The 24,551-nt window shown below is 34.4% G+C and overlaps 2 protein-coding genes across 3 annotated transcripts in view; one reads left to right on the top strand and one right to left on the bottom strand.

Annotated features, from left to right (window-relative positions):
- On the bottom strand, positions 1-22,071 carry LOC135196114 (uncharacterized). 2 transcript variants are annotated; one of them, XM_064222580.1, is made up of 5 exons: positions 21,935-22,071; positions 3,075-3,211; positions 2,374-2,455; positions 1,024-1,083; positions 1-344 (listed from the first exon to the last, which is right to left on the bottom strand). In XM_064222580.1, exons 2-5 carry the CDS (start codon positions 3,209-3,211, stop codon positions 231-233), a joined length of 393 nt encoding a protein of 130 aa, XP_064078650.1. In that variant the 5' UTR covers positions 21,935-22,071; the 3' UTR covers positions 1-230. The 2 variants fall into 2 exon arrangements, with proteins under 2 accessions (XP_064078650.1, XP_064078649.1); XM_064222579.1 differs by lacking the exon at positions 21,935-22,071 and adding an exon at positions 5,015-5,144 and having other exon boundaries at positions 3,075-3,212.
- The window catches only part of LOC135196115 (uncharacterized abhydrolase domain-containing protein DDB_G0269086-like), a 21,700-nt gene continuing 9,150 nt past the window's right edge, over positions 12,002-24,551 (top strand). The window contains exons 1-3 of the mRNA XM_064222581.1: positions 12,002-12,074; positions 17,814-17,878; positions 22,451-22,591. Of these exons, the coding sequence (XP_064078651.1) occupies positions 17,814-17,878; positions 22,451-22,591 (206 nt within the window). The 5' untranslated portion in view covers positions 12,002-12,074. The remainder of the gene's footprint in view (positions 12,075-17,813; positions 17,879-22,450; positions 22,592-24,551) is intronic.

Consider the following 24,551-nt stretch of genomic DNA (forward strand, 5'->3'; position numbering starts at 1 on the left):
TACAACAAAAACACACACTTTCTCATGTGAAACTATAACAGTCAACCACATATAGGCCTAAGTAACACAGACTTCTAATACGCTTCTGTAGGCCTAATAAAGTCTACCGTTCTGAATTCCTTAAAAAAAAGGGGGACTCTTCAAGCAAATGGACACTTTTTAAAACATTTAAAATAGCGTTCAAACGGCCTCCCATTGAGAATTCACGTTTTTTTTTTTATTATTATTTTCTAAGCAGCAGGAGCGGCTTTGTTGACGGCTCCAAGTTCCTGGTTGAGGGCTTCGATCTTCTTGTTGGCCTCGGCGATTTTTGCCGTTAAATCGTTGCGCTCGGCTGTTGCTTTCTGTAATAAAAAAAGGGGAGATATTATTAGATATATATATTATATATTTATATACTATATATATATCATACATAAATATATATATGCATTTATTATATAATATATATATATCGAATATATATATATATATATAATATATATATATTATATATATTGCATTTTATATTATATATAATATAGCATATATGTATATATATATATATATATATATTAGATATATATAATTTAAAAACAAGGCCACCGGAAATATATAAAAATATCTCTCTCTCAGCGTAATAATGCCGTACAAGCACACGGCCGGTGGCACTTTAACCACCGCTCGGTGGTGGCGTGTCCTATATCGTTGCCAGACGCACGATCAGGGCTAGATTTAACTTTGAACGAAAACATAAACTGCTGTGGGGATTGAGGGTTGCAATTTGGTGCGTTTGATGATTGGAGGGTGGACGATCAGCGTAGCAATTTGTAGAAATCTAGCTTAGGTATTTTTTTTAAGAAACGAAGCTAAATTGAGCATTAAGCAGTTGAATAACGAACGAAATAAGAAACTTAAAGTGATGATAAAGGATTATTGAAGGGGTAAAAATGGTTGTTTAGCAAAGAGACCATACTGGAACATATTAAAATAATGATAATAATTATAATTATAATAACAACATGGAAGTTAAAAAACGCATACCGCTATAGCGTCTTCTTTGGCCTTGGCAGCGGCTTCTAGATCTGTCTTCTCTTTGTTGACCTGGAAGAAGAAGAAGAAGGAGGAGGAGGAGGAGGTTAAGGACGTTTTTTTGACATTTTGTAAAAAGAAAACATTTTTCTTAAACACCAAAATCTATGTTATATAATAGCGTTAAGTGTAGCAACTGCTATGACAATTAAGTCTAAGTTTTGTAGTTTATTATACATTCTATGATAATTACAATATCATAATTGATTATAAGGAAATTGGAAATTATTAACGTCAAAAAATTTAAAATTGCAAAAAACCAAAATTCGTATGATTGTATCCAAATCCATTTGACAGTGAAAGTAATTCTAAGTTTTGTAGTTTATTATAAATTCTATGAATTCTATAATGATTATAATTGATAAGAAGGAAATTGGAAATTATTAACGACAAATTTATTCTATAAAGTCTATAATGATTATGATTGATAATAAGTAAATTGGAAATTATTAATGACAAAAATTATTTTATAAATTCTATGATATTTATAATTGATAATAAGGAAACTGGAAATTATTAATGACAAAATTATTCTATAAACTCTATCATAATTATAGTTGATAAGAAGGAAATTGGAAATTATTAATGACAAAATTTATTCTATAAATTCTATAATAATTATAATTGACAATAAGGACATTGGAAATTACTGATAAAAAAATATTTTAATGCAAAAAAACAAAAAAACGTACTATTCACTTCCAACAAGACGGGAATGTTATTGGAATTAGCGGGAATTGGAATATATAAGAGATTTAGGCCTAGGGCCAACTGCTGTGACTTACGAGGTAATTCTGGTCTGAGAATAATGTTAAAACAATTGGTAGAAGATGAGTAGTACCTACAGTGCAACGCATGAGGCCCACTGAATGCACTATACTTAAGGCCACCAAAGATAGATCTATCTTTTGGTGGTCTCGGTATGATGGTCAGTGAGTCGCGCCCCATGAAACTCTCAGGCGGCCTTGGTGGTGGCCAGAAGCACTATCAAGGCTAACTTTACCCTTAAATAAGATAAAAACTACTGAAGCTAGAGGGCTGCAATTTAGTATGCTTGATGATTGGAAGGTGGATGATCAACATACCAATTTGCAGCCCTCTAGCCTCGGGAGTTTTTTTAAGATCTGAGGGCGGACGGAAACCTTAAATAAAGTAAAATCTACTGAGGCTAGAGGGCTGCAATTTGGTATGCTTGATGACTGAAAGGTGGATGATCAACATACCAATTTGCAGCCCTCTAGCCTGACTACGTTTTAATATCTGAGGGCGGACAGAAAAAAGTGGGGACAAAAGGACACATACCTGGTTCACGTAGGTCTCGAGTTTCCTAATCAACCCGTCTTTCGTTTCTCTATTTTGGACGCAGTCTGCCATAGATTTATTTCTGGAAGAAGAAGAAGAAACTGATTTAGTTTATTAACTATTTCTGGAAACTTTTCCAGTTTCCGAGAGAGAGAGAGAGAGAGAGAATTACGGGCTGCTCTGTGAGCAAGAGCCCGTGCTGACACAAGGTCAGCTTAATCATAAACAACAGAGAGAGAGAGAGAGAGAGAGAGAGAGAGAGATGGTAACTAGGAGAACATTCTATTGATTTAGATATTGGTTACAGGAGACACTTATTATTATTATTATTATCATCATTATAACTAAGATAAGTATCCATTTTAGAACTGCTTTACAGAAGACATTATGATCATTATCATATAGAAGACGAACCCCTTTTTTTGTGAAAAAAGCCCACCACGAAAGAGGCCACTGACTTGAAATTCTTAAGCTTCCAGAGATGGTTACAGTGCTGTATGAGCCGAGGTGGTGCCCTGTCCTATAGTGTTGCCAGACGCATGATTATAGTTAATTTTAACGTTAAATATAATAAAAACTACTGAGGCTAGAAGGCTGCAATTTGGTACGTTTGATGACTGAAGGCTGGACGATCAACATACTAGTTTGCAGCCCTCTAACCTCAGTGGATTTTAAGACCTGAGAACAATGATTCTACTTACAGACTCTTGACGTTCCTCTCCGTCAGGATGGCGACGTCCTTGGCATCCTGCCGCAAGGCGTAATGGTTCAGGCTCATGTACCCGATGGTCACGACGGCCGCCAGGCTGGACATGACCAAGAGTGGCGAGGATGGCATCTGTCGGTAGATTATTGATTTGAATTTCATATAGGATTTAGTCCAGAGACCAAGCATTGGGACCTATGAGGTCATTCAGCGCTGGCAGTAAATGTTTGAAAGGTGTGCCGTGTAAAATGGAAGGGGGTTACCCTATTTTGCTGGTTTTCAGGGACACTATCTAATTGGGTTAAGGTGTTGAACTGGTTCCAGGGACACTATTTTAAATGGTTCCAGGGACACTATTCAATTGGTTCCAGGGACACTATTTAACTGGTTCCATGAACACTATTTAACTGGTTCCAGGAACACTATTTAACTGGTTCCAAGGACACTATTTTAAATGGTTTCGGAGACACTATGTTAAATGGTTCCAGATACACTACTCAACTGGTTCCGGGGACACTAATCAATTGGTTCCAGCGACACTATTTTGAATGGTTTCAGGGACACTCTTCAATTGGTTCCAAGGACACTATATGTCACAATTCTGGTGATTTCAAAGATATCATTTAACTGGGCTGAATCCTTTGGCTGCAGAATAAGTTACTAATTTAAAAATAAATAAATAAATAAATAAATAAATAAATAAATAAATAAATAAATAAATAAATAAATAAATAAACAAACAAATAAATAATTAAATAAATAGATAATAAATAAATAAATAAATAAATAAATAAATCTACGGCCTCTTCGCGTAAGATTTCAATATCTTCAGAGTAGGATATTCTATACTTTTTAATAAATCTTGGATGATAAAATTACTTATTAAAGTGTTCAAGAATTATAAATTTCGTAAGTATTTGAGTCTTGGGTGTTGCATACTTAACAAAATACTTATCAATTGCCAATAGATTTATTAATATTTTATAGAGAGAAATAAACCTCTATAGACGAGTGCTTTCTACGAGTCCTCGTGGGGAGTTGCTGAAAGCTATATAGCAGGTGTCACGGTACACCGTACCGTGTGCAACAGCTGCTTTTACGACGTGGGTTGAACCGGCTTGGTACGATGCTTACGTGCGCTATCTCTCTCTCTCTCTCTCTCTCTTTGGCGTACATATTCTGTTTACGTTCGAATTTTTAAATGGTTCCTACCGACTTCGGTCGCGTTACGGTCGTTACTATGCTCTGTTTTTGTTTGTTTTTTTATCTGTCCATCCGCCTGTGGTGTTTTTGCATGGTAACACTGCGTCCCAGGCTGTAAATAGTTACGCTTTGTGTAAGTTTTAGGTAAATAAAAGAATATCTGGGTGTACGTTTGCAACTGAAAAGTGTTTTAATAATTTACTGTATGCGAATTACTTCGTTAAGATTCGAAATAGGATATTATTCAAAGCCCGGGACGCAGTGTTACCATGCGCAAACACCACAAGCGGATGGACAGATGGAAAAAAACATAGTATAGTCGCTAAACTAACTTATTGACGTAGGCAGGGGCGCGAATTAAACAGAGACGCCTGATGGCTTACAGTCATTGTAATGTATACGTCGAGTCCCTAAGGATAATAACGTCATTAAACTACGTATATACTAGGGGTAACACGTGTCTTAATGGAGACACAAGTACAGTTACAGAGAGTTGAGTTTTTTAGGAATTTTTTTTTTTATAGATTTCCATAAAGCTCACTGTATATAGGTCTATCTGTAAATATAGCTGTGCAAAATGTCTCCCTACAGTTTTATCTATAGATTTATATATTCCTACAGCTAAGTAACTGTGAATTAGTTCAATATTTAGCCCTAATCTCTGTTATACAATGGATCCGTCACTATCATAGGCCTAGAGCACCTCATTGACAAAGACTTAAAAACAGACCTTTTTTTTCTAGGAAGGAGGGACTTCTTAAACCGTCAGGCACTACTGCACTTCGCCAGACACGGTGCTCACCGTAGACTAGTAGTAAGTGAGGAGCCGGAAAGTTCACAATTGTGGCATAAACAGAAAAAATAGCAAATGATGTTTCGAGCGAGATCTGGTGGCGGACATCTGAAACGACAACAGGTGTTCGGACTTAACCATTTTTTTTTCTTTTTATGGTTTTCCGTTTATTTTTTCAGGTGGGACTTACTAACTAGCAATACTTCATCAACATCGTCATCAGTGGCTTTTGTTAAATCCATTTTCCTTCTTTTATTATGAATAAATCGTGATTTTAATGAAGGTACGTCTACAAGGAACCATTAAAACTTAACCCTTTCATGTTGCCAGATGTACGATGATGCCTGACTATCATCATTATTTCATCAATATCATCATTAGTTGCCTTTGTTAAATCTATTTTGATATTATTGATAAATCGTGATTTTAATAAAGATGGTTCTACAACACGATATTTAAACTTTAACGAATATACACAGCTGGCAACGATATTCTTGTTGCCATTAAGACACGTGTTACCCCTAGTATATACGTAGTTTAACTTTAACGTTCATTCGTACCCCTCTTCCTCAACTACTTTGTTTGTTCTTGGTTGTCAAGTTCGTAAAAGCACAAACAAAGCAAATGTAATTGTTTTTGGGGGAGTAGGGGGTGTTGCCAAGGTGTTATTTTAAGAGATAAATAACAGAAATTCTTTAAGAATCTTCTAACCTTCCGAAGAACAGATTAGCAAAGATGTCTACCGTGTTATGATAAAGCTCTTGGTAGACACAAACACATACACAAATACGTACACATACAAACACACACACAGACACACAGACACCTGACTGACTGTAACTTTCTCCTGTATATAAACTCACATGTGTGTTCTCTTTCGTAATATTGGAAAGACTGAAGCTGCCATGAAATAATGGTAAAACAAAATCAGGTAATTGTTTATATAAATAGCTACATATACATGTGTATATATATATATATATATATATATATATATATATATATATATATATATATCTGTATGAGCTACAGCACATTAAACCTTAACTTTAACCAGTGCCCGGTGGTACTCTGTCCTATCTCGTTGCCAGACGCACGACCATAGCTTAAATTTAACCTTAGATCAAAATAAAACCTACCGAGGCTAGAGGGGGTGGCTGATCAACGTACCAATTTGCAGCCCTCTAGCCTACGTAGTTTTCAAAATGTAAGGCTAGACAGACAAAGCCATCTCGATAGTTTTCTTTTATAGACAACTGAAAAATGGTCAGTTAGTACCTTTCATAATAAAATGGACGATGCTCAGTGCCGTGTAATTACCCTTAGCGGGGTATTAATAACCTTTAATTAGGTCGTAATTAACGCTATTTGTACCTCGACGGAGTAACACTTGTCAGATGAGGAGGTCTGGTCCAATACGGTTAGCTGACGTCACAGATTTTAAGGATATCACTAATGAAAAACGTCCCAGTAACGCAAAGACAACCTTCAGGAGAGAGAGAGGAAACTAAGATGGATGTAAGAGAATATGAACGGAGGTACAGTCAAAAGAATGGACTGGGTTGCCTTAGGAACTCCACGAAAAACTTGCAGTTAATACCTACCGAGTTTCTTTCAAGTTCAATTCGTTACGTTAATCGTTGTGTGAGATATATTTCTCTTTCAGTTGGTTTTTACTGGTTTCGGTATTATATATATATATATATATATATATATATATATATATATATATATATATATATATATATATATATATATATATATATATATATTTCTTTCAAGTTCAATTCGTTGCGTTAATCGTTGTGTGAGATATATTTATCTTTCATTTGGTTTTTACTGGTTTTCGGTATTTTATTATATATATATATATATATATATATATATATATATATATATATATATATATATATATATATATATAAAATGAATAGGATGGAGAAAAGCCAGCGTAACATCATACATGTATTTTCCAAATTTTCGAGACTTTGGGTCTCATCATCAGGCTGTAAAACATACAAAACATACAAATTAAAAAAAGACTCAGTATTAATATTAATATTAATAAAAATGGAAGTACATAAAAGTTAAATATAATAATTTAAAAAAAAATGAACTAAAAAAAATTAAAAAAAAAAAAAAATTAAAAAGTGAAGAATTCTTAAAAGTTAGTACCTATCTCTATGGAGTTAAAAAACTGAGTGACGTTGTCTGGTTTGGAAAGAAGAACGTCAACTATGCTATATATAGGACTGTGGAAGAAGTCTGACCATTTAATGGGGGCACAAGCTGTTTGATTGTTAATGACTCCAAAACAGAGAGAGAATAGTCGTTGGGCGCTTGGGTGACAATACGAAAATCCTTATATGAAAATGATGTTTTACATTTATTACAATGTTCTCGTATGTTAGAAAATTCTTTCGTTCTCAAAGTACATCCCGTACGGTGACTGACTCCGAGATGAGAGTCGATTCTGACTTTGAGCAATCTTTTGGTGGCTCCCACGTATTTCCCGATCTTACATTTCGGGCAAGTAAAGCAATATACCACCAAAGACCGCATCAAAGCCGGAAGTTTATCTTTGTGGGAGAACAAAGAACCCAGAGTTTTAGGATTTTTTGCTATCAACTTAAGATTCACAGCCGGAAAAGTTTCCTGAATGACTTTTTGTATTTGCACCTTAAATGTGTTGGACTGAATGAAAGGTATCGATGCATATATTAATAATTTAGGCACGTTCGGTACAAGTGACGTGGCTGAAATTTATCATGTAAAAAGTTATTGACATATTTCAAGAATAAGGCTGGAGGATAAGAATTATTTTTAAAAAAACTGAAGTAAAAATTGTATTTCACTATGGAAGTTATGCCAGCTGGAAGACAACGTATAAGCACGATGCAATAGCGTGGAAATACTATTTAATTTAAATGTTATGGAACAACTGCTATAAAAGTTAGTACCTTGACCTGTGAACGTCGTTTTTCTAAAGACGCTCGTATTAAAACCATGTTCTGTCCTAGTAATTAAAACATCTAAAAAAGCAAGTTGGTTGTCGTGTTCATGTTCGATTGAGAAATTTATATTAGGATGTAGGCCATTGATATATTCCAAGAAAGCTTCAGCTGCTTCTCGGACCTAAATAGAGCAATAGTGTCATCCACATATCGTTATAGAAAAGAGGGCGATATGATAAGGGACAACCCATCCAGCATTTGTTCCTCAAAAGAGCACATAAAGGCATTAGCCATAACTGGGCCAAGTGGCGACCCCATTGAAACACCATCGACTTGTTTAAAAACTTTCTTGTTAAAAATAAAGTGAGTGTCCTGCACTGCAATTTCAAGAAGTTTCTTAAAATTATCCTTATTAAAATTATCCTTATTAATAAGGATAATTTTAAGAAACTTCTTGAAATTGCAGTGCAGGACACTCACTTTATTTTTAACAAGAAAGTTTTTAAACAAGTCGATGGTGTTTCAATGGGGTCGCCACTTGGCCCAGTTATGGCTAATGCCTTTATGTGCTCTTTTGAGGAACAAATGCTGGATGGTTGTCCCTTATCATATCGCCCTCTCTTTTATAAGCGATATGTGGATGACACTATTGCTCTATTTAGGTCCCGAGAAGCAGCTGAAGCTTTCTTGGAATATATCAATGGCCTACATCCTAATATAAATTTCTCAATCGAACATGAACACGACAACCAACTTGCTTTTTTAGATGTTTTAATTACTAGGACAGAACATGGTTTTAATACGAGCGTCTTTAGAAAAACGACGTTCACAGGTCAAGGTACTAACTTTTATAGCAGTTGTTCCATAACATTTAAATTAAATAGTATTTCCACGCTATTGCATCGTGCTTATACGTTGTCTTCCAGCTGGCATAACTTCCATAGTGAAATACAATTTTTACTTCAGTTTTTTAAAAATAATTCGTATCCTCCAGCCTTATTCTTGATGTCAATAACTTTTTTACATGATAAATTTCAGCCACGTCAACTTGTACCGAACGTGCCTAAATTATTAATATATGCATCGATACCTTTCATTCAGTCCAACACATTTAAGGTGCAAATACAAAAAGTCATTCAGGAAACTTTTCCGGCTGTGAATCTCAAGTTGATAGCAAAAAATCCTAAAACTCTGGGTTCTTTGTTCTCCCACAAAGATAAACTTCCGGCTTTGATGCGGTCTTTGGTGGTATATTGCTTTACTTGCCCGAAATGTAAGATCGGGAAATACGTGGGAGCCACCAAAAGATTGCTCAAAGTCAGAATCGACTCTCATCTCGGAGTCAGTCACCGTACGGGATGTACTTTGAAAACGAAAGAATTTTCTAACATACGAGAACATTGTAATAAATGTAAAACATCATTTTCATATAAGGATTTTCGTATTGTCACCCAAGCGCCCAACGACTATTCTCTCTCTGTTTTGGAGTCATTAACAATCAAACAGCTTGTGCCCCATTAAATGGTCAGACTTCTTCCACAGTCCTATATATAGCATAGTTGACGTTCTTCTTTCCAAACCAGACAACGTCACTCAGTTTTTTAACTCCATAGAGATAGGTACTAACTTTTAAGAATTCTTCACTTTTTAATTTTTTATTTTTTTTTATTTTTTTTAGTTCATTTTTTTTAAATTATTATATTTAACTTTTATGTACTTCCATTTTTATTAATATTATATTAATACTGAGTCTTTTTTTAATTTGTATGTTTTGTATGTTTTACAGCCCTGATGATGAGACCCAAAGTCTCGAAAATTTGGAAAATACATGTATGATGTTACGCTGGCTTTTCTCCATCCTATTCATTTTAAATCTACGGCGTTCCAGATGCCCCAACCAACCTCCTGTATATATATATATATATGTGTGTGTGTGTGTGTGTGTGTGTATATATATATATATATGTATATATATATACCTAATATATATATATATATATTTTTTTTTTTATATATATATATATATATATATATATATATATATATATATTCTCTCTCACGTCGCCTCGTATCAGTGGCAAATGTCCTCGTAGGTAAGGGAATATAAAATCTCTAATAACAATAATATCTTGGGAGTAGACCTTCTTTACCCTCTTTGAAATAAGTTTTGTTAAAAAGGACTGCTGCATCTGCTCCATTGATTTTGTATAGAGTCTTGTCTATTTTCATTGTCAAGGATTTCTCAGTGTTGCTAAAACTGGCAAGCAACGTGCCAAAGGGGATCGTCAAATCCGATAGTCATATTGAATTATATTTATTACTGCTACTATTACAAGTTGTTCGCTCTCTCTCTCTCTTGAAGCGACGTTTCGCCCAAATCTGCCAGGCATTATCACAGCGTTGGTTGCTGGAGCACTGAATCTTGGTGGTTATTGTTGTTTTTAATTGAGCTGACCCTATGTCAGCAAGGGCTCTTGCTCAAGAGCAGCCCGTAGGATCTTGGTGGCGAGTCCTTCTCTTTATATCATTGTCGTGCGGGCGCTCACCGATGCTCCTGCAGGACCCGGGCGATATTTAAATGACTTTTCATTGGCTGCGATCGTGGTGACGTCACTCCTGGTATTACTGCCATCCTCTCCAATGTTGGTCCCGTCCTAGGCGCTAGTGTTCTAGTGTTATCCCCTGGAGTGGGGTGGGGGGGGGGGGACGGTTGTTGTTTGGGCAGCAGGAAGGGATCCTGTGTCGTATATAGAAGGGGTTTTTGATCTAGGATGAATAACGCCTCAAGGAGGCGTAGGCGTCACTGATCGGGGGCTCTTCCCATTATCTCCGTGTTTTTTTACGATGTCCTCTCGCACGATGTGCTGTTGGTGGGCAGTGATATAAAGAAGAGAGAGAGAAGAGAGAGAGAGAGAGAGAGAGAGAGAGATAGCGAACAACTTGTAATAGTAGCAGTAATAGATATATAATCCAATATGAATCTACCGGATTTGACGATCCCCTTTGGCGCGTTGCTTGCCAGTTTTAGCAACACTGCGAAATCCTTGACAAGGAAAATAAAGGAGACACTATACAAAATTGATGGAGCTGATGCAGCAATCCTTTTTTAACAATCATATATAACAGCAGGTTATCGACTATCGTGTTGAAGAAGATACGAACTCAGGTTTGTCCAGGTGTGGCCAAAACACAAGGTTGATGACCGACTCATTTTGAAGCGTCAAAAAAAAAAAAAAAAAAAAAAAAGGAAAGAAAGATCTAACGATGCGCAATTTGAACCATTTGTCTTCGTACAGGAAAACAAGTTACACAATGTTAAGTTCATGTCGGTGGCGGGTTCTGGTGGGGGTTTGGGGTGGGTAGGGGGTGGGTGGGGACATAGCTGGTCACGTACCCACCCACCTCCCTCCCCCTCCAAAATGGATATGAACAACAGAACCTTGATTTTTGTTCAACTGATCGAAAATAGTTGAAGAGTTTTGGTTAGTAAATGAATATTTCAACAATAACAGGTATAACTGTGTATACACACACACACACACACATATATATATATATATATATATATATATATATATATATATATATATATATATGTATGTATGTATGTGTGTGTGTATATATATATGCTTAAAAATCACAGTAAATGCACGTGACTTCATTAAATAAGCGAATGCCACAGGAAAATGATGGGCAGAAATCCAAGCACTTCCGTCTTTACTGAGACATTGCGTAAATATCACGTACATACGTGATAGGCCTAAGTGTTCCCCCAACAGAAACATTTCTAGATCCGCCACTGGTTGGTGTCTTGGAGATATATTTTCGTAATTCAATCAACTGCCAACAGGAGAAACGAGCAGAGACATAATCATTCACATATTGGTGCAGGTGGTCGAGGATAGCAACACTTGTGTTATGGGAACACACACTATACTTTCTGTCAATTTTTACACATATCTGCGGCCTATATCTCTCTCTCTTTAGCGAGTGGTTTGAATTCTCAGTCGTCGGGCCATCTTCATCAGTGCCAGAAGGTGTTTGGGTGAGTAAGAAATCACTAGCTTGCTAATTCGTAGACTCGTAGACTCGTGTCAGGGTTAGATAGGTATATACTACTACCGCTACTATAGGGCGTCAGTAGTTGAGAATGCTAGATATATAATATTTGTAGCGATAGTAGGCCATCTGTCAAAAGGTTCATTCACCCTTTGTAAAAGTAAAACGATAAACGAGATGTTCGGTGTAATTACAATTAGCTGAAGGTTGTTGAAGATTGTATAAAGTAGAGTTTTATTTTCTCGTGTAAAGTAAAAAAAGGTGTTTTTTTTTATTTATTTAAGATTTCTGTGGCTGTATTTTGGGAATGTTTGATTATACAGAAATGCAATAACATCAATGTTTGAGTAGTGGCTATTGATACGAATGTGATGAGTTATATTATTTTTAATAAAACTGGTTGATAAATACACACACACACACACATAAATATATATATGCTTGTTTCTCAAACACTTTTGAAAAAATGGAAAAAGACAAGAACCTGTGATACAGAGGTGAAAGTGTGATTAAGTAGCTGGTCAAGATGTGTAAGGTACATCCGGACTAGGGAAAGACTCGAAAGAATTGGGTTAAAAAGAAAACAAAATTTTCATTGAGGTGGCTACAAACTTTTTGAGAGCATAGCATTACTTGGCACCCCAGAAAAAGCATGTGTTGGCATTTTTATCTCTTACTTAGGGAGTAAGCCTACAGATTACTTTTTTGTTCTTCTTCTTCTTATTGGGGATTAGGAAAGGTCTATGGAAGAGCCTACAAAGGTCTGAAAAAGGTGTTTTGCGTTGAGTTACAGATACAGGAATTTTAGGATATAATATTTATGATTTATTTATTAGAATGAAAATGTAAAAAATAAATATTGCGCATGTTAAACAGTACAGAACAATTATTTTTAATAAAATATAGCATATTCATTTTAATTCTTGTTGGGTGAAATAACGCGCTGTTTGAATGTAGAATTTCGTGCACATCCCGAGTAACTAGGAGATTGGATTGTGCCTTGTTTTCATGAAGAAAGCATGAATGATGACAGAAGTATTGGTATCGATAACGTAGGAGAGCAAAGGTAAACATTTCTCTTAGCAAATGTATTTTTTGGGACTGACCACAGAACTCATACTTGGAACTAACCTAACCTAACCCAAACCTAACCTAACCTAACCTAGGAACATGGCGAACAAACTAGGACCCGAGACAAGAGGAAAACATCTCTCTTAGCAAGTGTTTTTTTAGACTAACCATAGAACTTATCCTTGGAACTAACCTTACCTAACCCAACCCAACCTAACCTAACTTATGAGCATGGTGAACAAACAAGGACCCGAGATTCCGCAGGCGAATCGGTCGTACTTTCAGCCACTATGGGGAAAAAGAAAACGGTTCTGGACTGAATCGAAAAGGGCTAAATTAGTTTATGCAAATGTATTCATTCACCTGCCACGAATCAGTTCCGTCAAGTTCGTGTCAGTGGAATTATTGATGAACCTTGATAGTCTCTTGACGTGTGTCAAATTCATTTGGATCTTAATTACTGAATACGTAATTTAATAGCCGACTCGAAGAGGTACTATTTCAGTCTTGATAATCTATAGGAGGGGGATTGAAATTCATACTTGTTTATATATATAGATACAAATATATACAAATATATGCATATTTCCATATGTATATCTAAATATATCTTTATATAGATACACGTATGTATATATACATATATGTGTGTATATTTTATTATAATATTATAAATATATTATAGATATATAGCTATTATTATAATATAATTTATTATATATATATATATATATATATATATATATCTATATATATATATATATATATATATAGATTATATATATATATATGTATGTATTATTATTATATATATATATATATATATATGTGATATGTATATATTTATATATACATATATATCATATATATATCATATACATATATATTTCATCATAGCCAGAGCTTAGAACAAGTGTTCAGGCTGAACGCTCGCAGGTGTTTGATCAGCATATACACAGACAGAGGTTTTGGTCTACGTGTTCCTTAGCAGTCCTCTCGCCGGTGGCATTGTCAGGTGAAGTCACTTTTGATAATCTGAACTCTTCTTTAATGAAGCCGTAAGTAAATTTTTTTTTTGGGGGTGGGAGTTGGGGTGTTCAGTTTAGTGAAAAGTGTGTCTTTTAGTTTATTGTTTGTTCAGTTCAGTGAAACGTATTTTTGTTGGTATTTTGTTGGTTCAGTTCATTGAAACTGGTTTTGGTTAGTTTTTTTGTTGGTTCACTTCAGTGAAACGTGTTTTTATTAGATTTTTTTGGTTCAGTTCAGTGAAACATGTTTTTGTTAGTTTTCTTTGTTGGTTCATTTCAGTGTTAGTTTTTCAGTTGGTTCAGTTCAGTGTTAGTTATTTGTTGGTTCAGTTCAGTGAAAAATGATTTTGTTAGTTTTTTGTTGGTTCAATTCAGTGTTAGTTTTTTTGTTGGTTCAGTTCAGTGTTAGTTATTTGTTGGTTCAATTCAGTGAAAAATGATTTTGTTAGTTTTTTTTGTTGATTCAGTTCAGTGTTAGTTTTTTTGTTGGTTCAGTTCAGTGTTAGTTATTTGTTGGTTCAGTTCAGTGTTAGTTATTTGTTGGTTCAATTCAGTGAAAAATGATTTTGTTAGTTTTTTTGTTGGTTCAGTTCAGTGTTAGTTTTTTTGTTGGTTCAGTTCAGTGTTAGTTTTTTTGTTGGTTCAGTTCAGTGTTAGTTTATTTGTTGGTTCAGTTCAGTGAAAAATGATTTTGTTAGTTTTTTTGTTGGTTCAGTTCAGTGAAATGTGTTTTTGTTAGTTCTTTGTTGGTTCAGTTCAGTGAAACGAGTTTTTGTGAGTTTTTTGTTGGTTCAGTTCAGTGAAACGTGTTTATTTTAGTTTTTTTGTTTTCAGTGAAACGTGTTTTTTTAGTTTTTTTGTTGGTTCAGTTCGTGAACATGTTTATGTCTTTGTTGGTTCGGTTTCAGTGAAACGTGTTTATTGTCAGTTTTTTTGTTGGTTCAGTTCAGTGAAACGTGTTTATTTTAGTTTTTTTTGTGGTTTTTCAGTTCAGTGAAACGTTTTTATTTAGTTTTTTTGTGGTTCAGTGTCAGTGAAACGGTTTTATTTTAGTTTTTTTGTTGTTCAGTTCAGTGAAACATGTTTTATTTTAGTCCTTTGTTGGTTTTCGGTATTCAGTGAAACAGGTTATTTTTAGTTTTTTTGTTGGTTCAGTTCAGTGAAACATGTTTATAGTTAGTTTTTTTGTTGTTTAGTGTCAGTGAAACTTTTTTATGTTAGTTTTTTTTGTTGGTTCAGTTCAGTGATAGTTTTTTTGTTGGTTCAGTTCAGTGATAGTTTTTTTGTTGGTTCAGTTCAGTGATAGTTTTTTTGTTGGTTCAGTTCAGTGAAACGTGTTTATTTTTTTAAGTTTTGTTTTGTTGGTTCGTGTCAGTGAAACGTGGGTTTTATTTAGTTCTTTTTGGTTCAGTTCGTGAAACGTTTTATTTTAGTTTTTTTTTTTTTTTGTTTGGTGTCCAGTTCAAAACATGGTTTATTTTGTTTTTTTGTTGGTTCATATAAGTGAAGCGTGTTTTGATTTTAGTCCTTTGTTTGGTTCAGTTTAGTGCAACGTGTTTCATTTTAGTTTTTTTTGGTTGGTGTGTCAGTGAAACATGTTTATTTTAGTTCTTTGTTGGTTCAGTTCAGTGAAACGTGTTTATTTTAGTTTTTTGTTGGTTCAGTTCAGTGAAACGTGTTTATTTTAGTTTTTTTTTTGTTGGTTCATTCATGAAACGGTGTTATTTTAGTTTTGTTGTTTTGTTGGTTCAGTTCAGTGAAACGTGTTTATTTTAGTTTTTTGTTGGTTCAGTTCAGTGAAACGTGTTTATTTTAGTTTTTTTTTTTTTTGTTGGTTCAGTTCAGAAACATGTTTATTTTAGTTTTTTTTGTTGGTTCAGTTAAGTGAAACGTGTTTATTTTAGTCCTTTGTTGGTTCAGTTTAGTGAAACGTGTTTATTTTAGTTTTTTTGTTGGGTGTCAGTGAAACATGTTTATTTTAGTTCTTTGTTGGTTCAGTTCAGTGAAACGTGTTTATTTTAGTTTTTTTGTTGGTTCAGTTCAGTGAAACATGTTTATTTTAGTTCTTTGTTGGTTCAGTTCAGTGAAACGTGTTTATTTTAATTTTTTTTGTTGGTTCAGTTCAGTGAAACATGTTTATTTTAGTTCTTTGTTGGTTCAGTTCAGTGAAACGTGTTTATTTTAGTTTTTTTGTTGGTTCAGTTCAGTGAAACGAGTTTTTGTTGTTTTTTTCAGTGAAATTTCATTTAACTTTTTAGTTTAGTGTCAGTAATGCATCGGATTTTTGCTTGAACTTTAGGATTTCAGTGGCACAAGATTTTCAGTAGGGAGACTTGTTTTTAACAATAATAAATAATAATAATAATAATAATAATAATAATAATAATAATAATAATAATAATAATAATAATAATATGAGAAGTTCGACCTTTTTCCTGCAAATATATGAATACAATTTAAGCGACACTTAAATAGTTACGTAATTTTTAACATTTTTATAAGACTATAAGTCATATCAAATAGAAAAATAGGTCAGTAAACCCTTCATGCAAAAATAATGTTGAGTAAAAATAAGCAGAAATAACAAGAAGAAAAACTTAACCAGAAATAACCACAGAAAACCTTCACATGAATGAGCCACTAATAAATACAAAAGCAAGCATAAATAACCAAAAAAAATAACCGCAGATAATCAGAAAACATAAACGCAAAATATAGCGAAAAATAACCAGAAATACCCATAGAAAACAGTCACAGAAATTATCCACGAATAAACACAAAATAACCATATATAACAACAAGAGATAGACAAAAATCGCCACAAAAATACGCGAAAATATAAATATCCTTAAATAACCACAAAAATGACAAAAAGCAAGAAAATGGCCACAAATAACCACAAACGATAGCCATAAATAATAATCATAGATAAATGATAACTAAAAAAATAGCCAGAAATACAGACAAAAAATATCCAGATATACCCATAAAAATATAGTAAATGAATATCCAGGAATAACCACAAAAATTACCAGATATTACTACAAACATTGTCTTAAATATCCGCAAAAATAACCAATAATAATAATAAAATAACCAGAAAAAAATAAAAACAAAAACAGCCAGAAGTGATAACTGAATAACCAGAAAAACACAAAAATAAGTTAAAAACAAAAATAACCAGAAAGGACAATAAAAACCAGGAAAACAAACGAAAAAAATGAAGTAAAAACTAAGATAACCAGAAATATCCACAAGCATAGCTAGAAATACCAACAAAGAATAGAATAAAAAAAACAGAGAAAACCACAAAAAAACTAACAAACTATAACCAGACGAAGCAACCAAAACTAGAAATAAAAACAAATAATAACCAGGAAACAACCAGAGATAACCACAAAAAATAACATAACAAACTATAACCAGACCAAACAACAAAAACTAACGACAAAATAACAAAAAATAACCAGAAAATAACCAGAAAAAACTACCAGAGATGACCACAAAAAAATAACGTAACAAACTATAACCAGACCAAACAACAAAAACTAGAAAATAACAAAAAATAACAAAAGAATAACAAAAAAATAACCAGAAATAACCACAACATGGCTATCTTACCGCAGATGCCCGACTTCATCCACTTGCTGTTCTTCGTCATCGCAGTCGTCTTAGCGATCATAGCGAGCAGGTAATTATAAAGAGAGAGAGAGAGAGAGAGAGAGAGAGAGAGAGAGGTGTTGTTTCGTTACAATAATGTGTCAAAATATGAGAGAGAGAGAGAGAGAGAGAGAGAGAGGTGTTTCGTTAGTGTTGTCAAGATTTGTCTGAGAGAGAGAGAGAGAGAGAGAGAGCGAGGGAGAGAGGTCGTTACAGTAATATGTCAAAATGTGTAAGAGAGAGAGAGAGACTCATCCATCCATTCGTTAATCAAAATCGTGAACTTATTGGCCTAAACTCCAGATACCTCAAGAAAAAACAGACGAATTCTAATACGTGGCGTTTGAACTAACACAAGTGTTTGACTAAACGCACATCGCGCGCGCGCGGGTGGTTATAGGTGTGTGTGTACGTGTATTATGTATTTTGGCAGGTGTGTGGTTTCGACACAGCAGACACGTGTGTCTGACTGGCTTTCGTCCTCGAGAGAGAGAGAGAGACAACCAACTCAAAAAAATTTACAGTAAATGTAGTATAGTCTTATTTAGTTTCGGTTTTTTTAAAGATCCTAAAAAAACAAACTTAAGAAGTCATTTTAAACATTCAAACATCCAAACGTAAACATCTGAACGTAGCAACAATGGAAACATTAATAAGAAACAAACACACATAAAAAAAAAAAAAAAATACATGATACAGGGTGTCCACAAAGTCCCAGTACCATTCCGAGTATTAAATACTCGTAATGGTACTGGGACTTTATGGACACCATGTATGTGTGTGCGCATCTGTCTTGAAACTTAATGACTGACTGGATGGAATTAGTTCCAGTTCAGGATTTGGAAACAGGGTAGGAGCTAATGTTGTAGCCTCCATATTGACGCCCAAAATCACTCTCAGTGGTGTAAAGGAGGTCTATTATCCCAAATGTTGCTAGGGTCTGAATCAGTCGGTGCCATAGGCCTATATACATACCCTCCTATGCATTATACAATGCATGATCGTACTCAGTTAGGCCTACCCTCCCAAATATTGCAATACCCCCACATCCCTTCATATTTTAGGCCTATACTCCTCCGAGCGTTGCAACATCCGAATTCACTCGGCGTTTTAGGCCTATACCCTTAATAAAACGTTGATACTAGTGCCAATATTTACCCGAGATGATAAACTGGAGGCGGTGAAACGCAAATCATATGAGCAACTATGCATAGTATAAGGTGATGAATCGTATCCCATTAAAGTCTGTGGGGTAGCTTAGATATAATATAATATAATATAATATAATATAATATGATATAATATAATAATAATTAACACTAAATAAAATACGAAACCGCCTAGTCACTGAAAAACAGACTCACTCTCTCTCTCTCTGCTCCACTTTGTAAATACACGACAAGGAGTCATATTTTATTTATAAATTGTTTGGCTGTTTAAATAAGATTCAATCCAGATTTGTGAATAACGTCTGCAGCGTTATATGTAATAATACTTTTAGAAATAATAAAGAAAATATACTTTTAACGTTTACGTCACTGAAACCAAGACCACCGAGATAGAAGGCCTGTTCGATGTTTTGTAACGTAAGCAAGGGTAGTCCGAGCGGCGAGCACTGACTACGCTGCCAGACGAAAGAAACGCAAACAAACCCTCGCCAAAATCTATAATTTTTGGTCTGCCAGTTATTAATGTACTTTTTTTCTCGTCTACACTAATTAGTGTACACCAAATAATACTTACTCGAAACACAAGTTATAAGATTAATATAAAATGCTGAACCAAAACAACTTGTTTAGCTACAATACAGTCTACCAAAGAATAAACAGCAGTGCATAGGTTTATGTCACAAAAAAACATGGTTCTTTCAAATATATATGTGAATGAAATAATTCTCTCTTACATACAGTCATTATTTGGTATTTAAATTTTCTAACTTTCTCTTTGGCTACAATAGTTATTGTTAATTTCTCTGTTTTTCTGTACTATAACCTTCATTACTTATTGGGCAGCTTATCTATTATTTACCTTTTGACATTTAAACGTTTTTCGTTTGTATGGTGTTTTTACGTTGCATGGAACCAGTGGTTATTCAGCAACGGGACCAACGGCTTTACGTGACTTCCGAACCACGTCGGGAGTGAACTAATATCACCAGAAATACACCTCTCTCCCTCCTCAATGGAATGGCCGAGAATCGAACCCGCGACCACCGAGGTGGGACGCAAACACCATACCAACCACGCCACTGAGGCGCTATTTAAACGTTTAAATTCATGATTGTCGACCAATTGTAAAATTTTGACATTTTCATCCTGAATAAAAAGGGTGTGATTTTTTCAAATAGTTAGTAAAGCTTGAACGATAAATTCATTGGATATTTGTAAAACTAAATTAACATTTTGTTTCTCAAAGGTGTAGGGAGATAATGTTTTTAATGATAGTTTATATGAATGTTCATTGAGTAAACATCTATATCATGAAGTTTTTCAAAGGGCTGAATGGTGCATAATGAATTTCGTTTTCCAAATTATTGACATCAAACTGAGGTAACTTCATTGTTTTATTCATAAATTTCTGGCCGAGCCAATTATTCCCGATATATTTTAACAATTTTACTGAAACACACGAAAAAGGGCATTTGTTACACTGAAATGGGTGAGGATACACTTTAGACAGCTGTGGAATGCTGGGAAAATAGGACATTGCTTTCCAAATGATAACATTATGATGTTACAATGCAAACCACTGTAAAAATGATTTTTTCTAAGCCTATAATTACCTTCTTATGCGTGCAGGGCAAAACATCAGCTTTAATGCTTTAATTGAGAATTTGTGCAACTTAACTTTACCTGTTCAACATAAAGTAAAATACACCTGTTGCAGCTTCACTATAGCCAAAGGCTGAACCAACAATATTTTTGCCTTTATAATGAAAATGTGGTATTAAGTACGTGAGTTTCATCCACCATCAGTATCACTATTTTGTCATTGGGTGGTAATGATTTACATTTACTCTTAATGTACATAAGAAAATTTGAGTCCTTTTGCTATGATGCTGGGCAGACCTGTTTGAAATTTGAAAAAACACTCTCCTGATGGTACAGTAACTTTGTGGGGAACAACTATAGGTAGAACAAAAACACAATATTACCATCTCTGATGAATAATAAAATTTATTCAGTCATTAACTAGAGCTAAAATTATTGCCGAAAATGAAATAACTAGTTTAGAGAAGCAATATATATTGCAGTGTTAGAAGTACATTCAGCAGTATCAGCTCTCTGGAGTTATTGAATATCTGCTTAATGATATTTGTATCAGGAACCTCTGTAGGAATCTTGAGATCTCTTAAGTGACGTACTTCAGTGACATGAAAAATGCATGTCCTGTACAGTTAGGCTTAACTGTACGTAGGGCATTGTGGCATAAGTATGGCATTTCATTAATCTGTACTTTAGTTTTACCTGTGGAAGAAGAAAGATGGTCTTTTAATACTTTTACGTATATATATGAGCACTGAAATCTAGTAATGCAATGGGGATAGGTTAGGTTACGTTAGTGAAATTTCTAATGTAGGCTCGTTTTAAACCTGTAACCCTTAGAATACTATGCCAGTCAACTTTTTTTCACCCTAACCCATCTAGGCCCAAAAGGTTTGTCCCATGCCTTTGGCTATTGTCAATGGAAACCTGCCTATTTCCCAACCACTAGCTAGGCTACACTGGGAGTTCTTTAACTTAGGCTAGCCTATACCTATTAGACTCTGCTAAGCATTGGTTGACATGAATTCTTACTAAAATTCAATGTAAGCTAAACCAGTCTTTCTTTATATTGTACCTGACCTTGTTGCTCACAACTCCTACCTAGAATGCAGACTGTATTTATATTGCAGTCGAAAGTCATCCAGAGAGAAAAGTCAAATAGGTAGTACCCGTTGCAGTGAACTTATTGCCGAGTTTATCTGCTTACCACGGTAAGTTCGTCCAAAAAAGGACACTAGATGTACCCATGGCTTGCTACCTCACGATGCCATATAAGTTTTATGTTCCAGTTCACAAATAAAACAATGGAACCACGAAAATACCTCGTGTCCAAGTGATGTACGGGAAGGATGGAAGAGCGAGAGTCGGAAGTGAGTCGCCAGTCACTCGCATCGGAGTCCGGAGAGTCGGTCTCGGACTACCAGGGTCGACGTCATCACGTCATGACGTAATATCGAACAGATCAAACAGGTCTTCTATCTCGGTGGTCTTGCTGAAACACGTAAAAAAAAAAAAAAAAAAAAAAAAAATCTGTCTCTAGACCCATTATTTCTTTAGACAGATTAGCCATTTTCTCTCTCTCGTGAGCAATGAATTATAGATTATTTTAATAATTTTATTATATCATTTTTTCATTTAAAACCCAGTTTACTTGCAACGAAAACAAGCGATAAATGCTCGTATGCTTCCCCAGTACAATCGAGCTCTCTGTAGTACTACACATCGGTGCCAATGATTTTCCGCCGTAGCGGCTATTCGGATAACTCGTTTGCGCCGAAATTGCTTGTGGGCATTTATTAAAAACTTATTTACTTATATTTTTAACCGTTACTTAACAGGAGGACGATGGTATCGCCTTTAACAACGCTGGTGGTCGTCTGCCTCGTCACTGGGATCGTCCTCCTGGCGGCGAGGAACAAGAACATGAGGGTCACTTTAGACCAAGAGCGGAACATATCGGCCGCCGCTCTAGAAGACAAGTGAGTGAGTTCGAGTGGATTGTGGTGTCTTCAGTGCACCTCGCGTGACGCACTGTATTATTATTATTATTATTATTATTATTATTATTATTATTATTATTATTATTATTATTACAGGCGTTACTTGTGGTTGTTTTCACTGTTTTAAGTGCTGGATGACAGTGAATTTGTCCTGGTCAAGTTCAGTGTTGGGTCTAGGGTTTTTTTTAAAGATAAGCTACGAGTAGATATAAGTAGTTAAAGACAAGTTACGAGTAGATGTAAGTACTAGTTAAAGACAAGTTAAAATTTGACATATTTAACCCTTAAACGCCGAATGGACGTATTAACGTCGAGTCAAAATCTCCCCCGATTTCCGAATGGACGTACCATACGTCGGCTCAAAAAAGTTTTTTTTAAAAATTCGCGGAAAAATACTTATAGGCCTACCAGCCTAAAACTTTTGAATCACGCGCCTTGGGGGATGCTGGGAGTTCACGGAATAGAGGCGTTGTTTTGTTTACAATCGTTACGCAGGCGCGCAAGCGCGAATTTCTTTCTTATCGCACTAAAAAGTATCAGTGACACATCTCAAAAATTATTTCGTCACTTTGACATAATTTTTGCACCGTTTTAAATTATCCGTTACATGAAGTATTATATATGAAAATGTGCGCAATTTCATTTAAAATACAACAAAAAAATAGTCATGATTGTAACTTTTATCAGTTTTGAAATATTTCCATATAAATAACGATAAGTGCCAAAATTTCAAACTTTGGTCAACTTTGACTCTACCGAAATGGTCGAAAAACGCAATTGTAAGCTAAAACGCCTATATTGTAGTAATATTCAACTATTTACCTTAATTTTGCAACAAAATGGAAGTCTCTAGCACAGTATTTCGATTTATGGTGAATTTATGAAAAAACTTTTTCCTTACGTCCGCGCGGTAACTCTTCCAAAAAAAATCATACATGCGATTGTGGTAATGTTTGCACCATTTTAAAATTAGCCGTTACATAAAGTTTTATATATGGAAATGTGCGCAATTTCATGCACAATACAACTAAAAACAACCCATGGTTGTAGCTTTTATCAGTTTTGAAATATTTTCATATAAAAAATGATAAGTGACAAATTTTCAACCTTCGGTCAATTTTGACTCTACCGAAATGGTGTCGAAACGCAAATTGTAAGCTAAAACTCTTATATTTTAGTAATATTCAATCATTTACCTTAATTTTGCAACAAATTGGAAGTCTCTAGCACAATATTTCGATTTATGGTGAATTTATGAAAAAAACTTTCCTTCCCTCCGCGCGCGGATTCTCCGCCATAAATCTCCGAATTGCGTACATCGAATTCTCGGAAATTTGCTCCGTTTCATATTAGGCATTTCATAGAGTTTTATATATGAAAATGTGCGCAATTTCATGTAAAATAAAAGGAAAAATATTTGAAGGTTGTAGCTTTTCTCATTTTCGAAATATTTGCATATAAATGACGATAAATAGAAAAAAAACCACGTTCGGTCAACTTTGACTCTACCGAAATGGTCAAAAAACGAAATTTTAAGCTAAAACTCTTACAGTATCGTAATATTCAATCATTTGTATTCATTTTGAAACAAATTGGAAGTCTCTAGAACAATATTGAGATTTACGGTGAATTTTTGAACAAAATATTTTTTTACGTCCGCACGTTACGAATTCGTACATCATTTTGTGATAATATTTTTCCGGTGTTGCTTTTATTTTTTTACAATGTATTATATATAAAAATGATTGCAATTTAGAGTACAATACAACGAAAAAAAAAGAAACTCGTTAGCTTTTACCGTTTTTTACACAGCGTGATTTTAATACAATTATGTATTAATTTTTTTTTTCGCTACCATATATCGCATTATTTACATATGATAATGATATTATTTTTCATTTCTGATGATTGCATAATAAACTTCAGGCAATGATAAAAA

This window comes from Macrobrachium nipponense, chromosome 17 (genome assembly GCF_015104395.2).
Source record: "Macrobrachium nipponense isolate FS-2020 chromosome 17, ASM1510439v2, whole genome shotgun sequence".
NCBI classification, from domain to species: Eukaryota; Metazoa; Arthropoda; class Malacostraca; order Decapoda; family Palaemonidae; genus Macrobrachium; species Macrobrachium nipponense.

Bases quoted from the DNA above. Each gene is read 5' to 3' on its own strand.
- LOC135196114 (XM_064222580.1), bottom strand. From the start codon at position 3,211: ATGCCATCCTCGCCACTCTTGGTCATGTCCAGCCTGGCGGCCGTCGTG. The intron at 2,456-3,074 runs GTAAGTAGAATC...TTCTTCTTCCAG, and splicing joins GAGAGGAACGTCAAGAGTCT to AAATAAATCTATGGCAGACT. The intron at 1,084-2,373 runs GTATGTGTCCTT...TTCTTCTTCCAG, and splicing joins TCGAGACCTACGTGAACCAG to GTCAACAAAGAGAAGACAGA.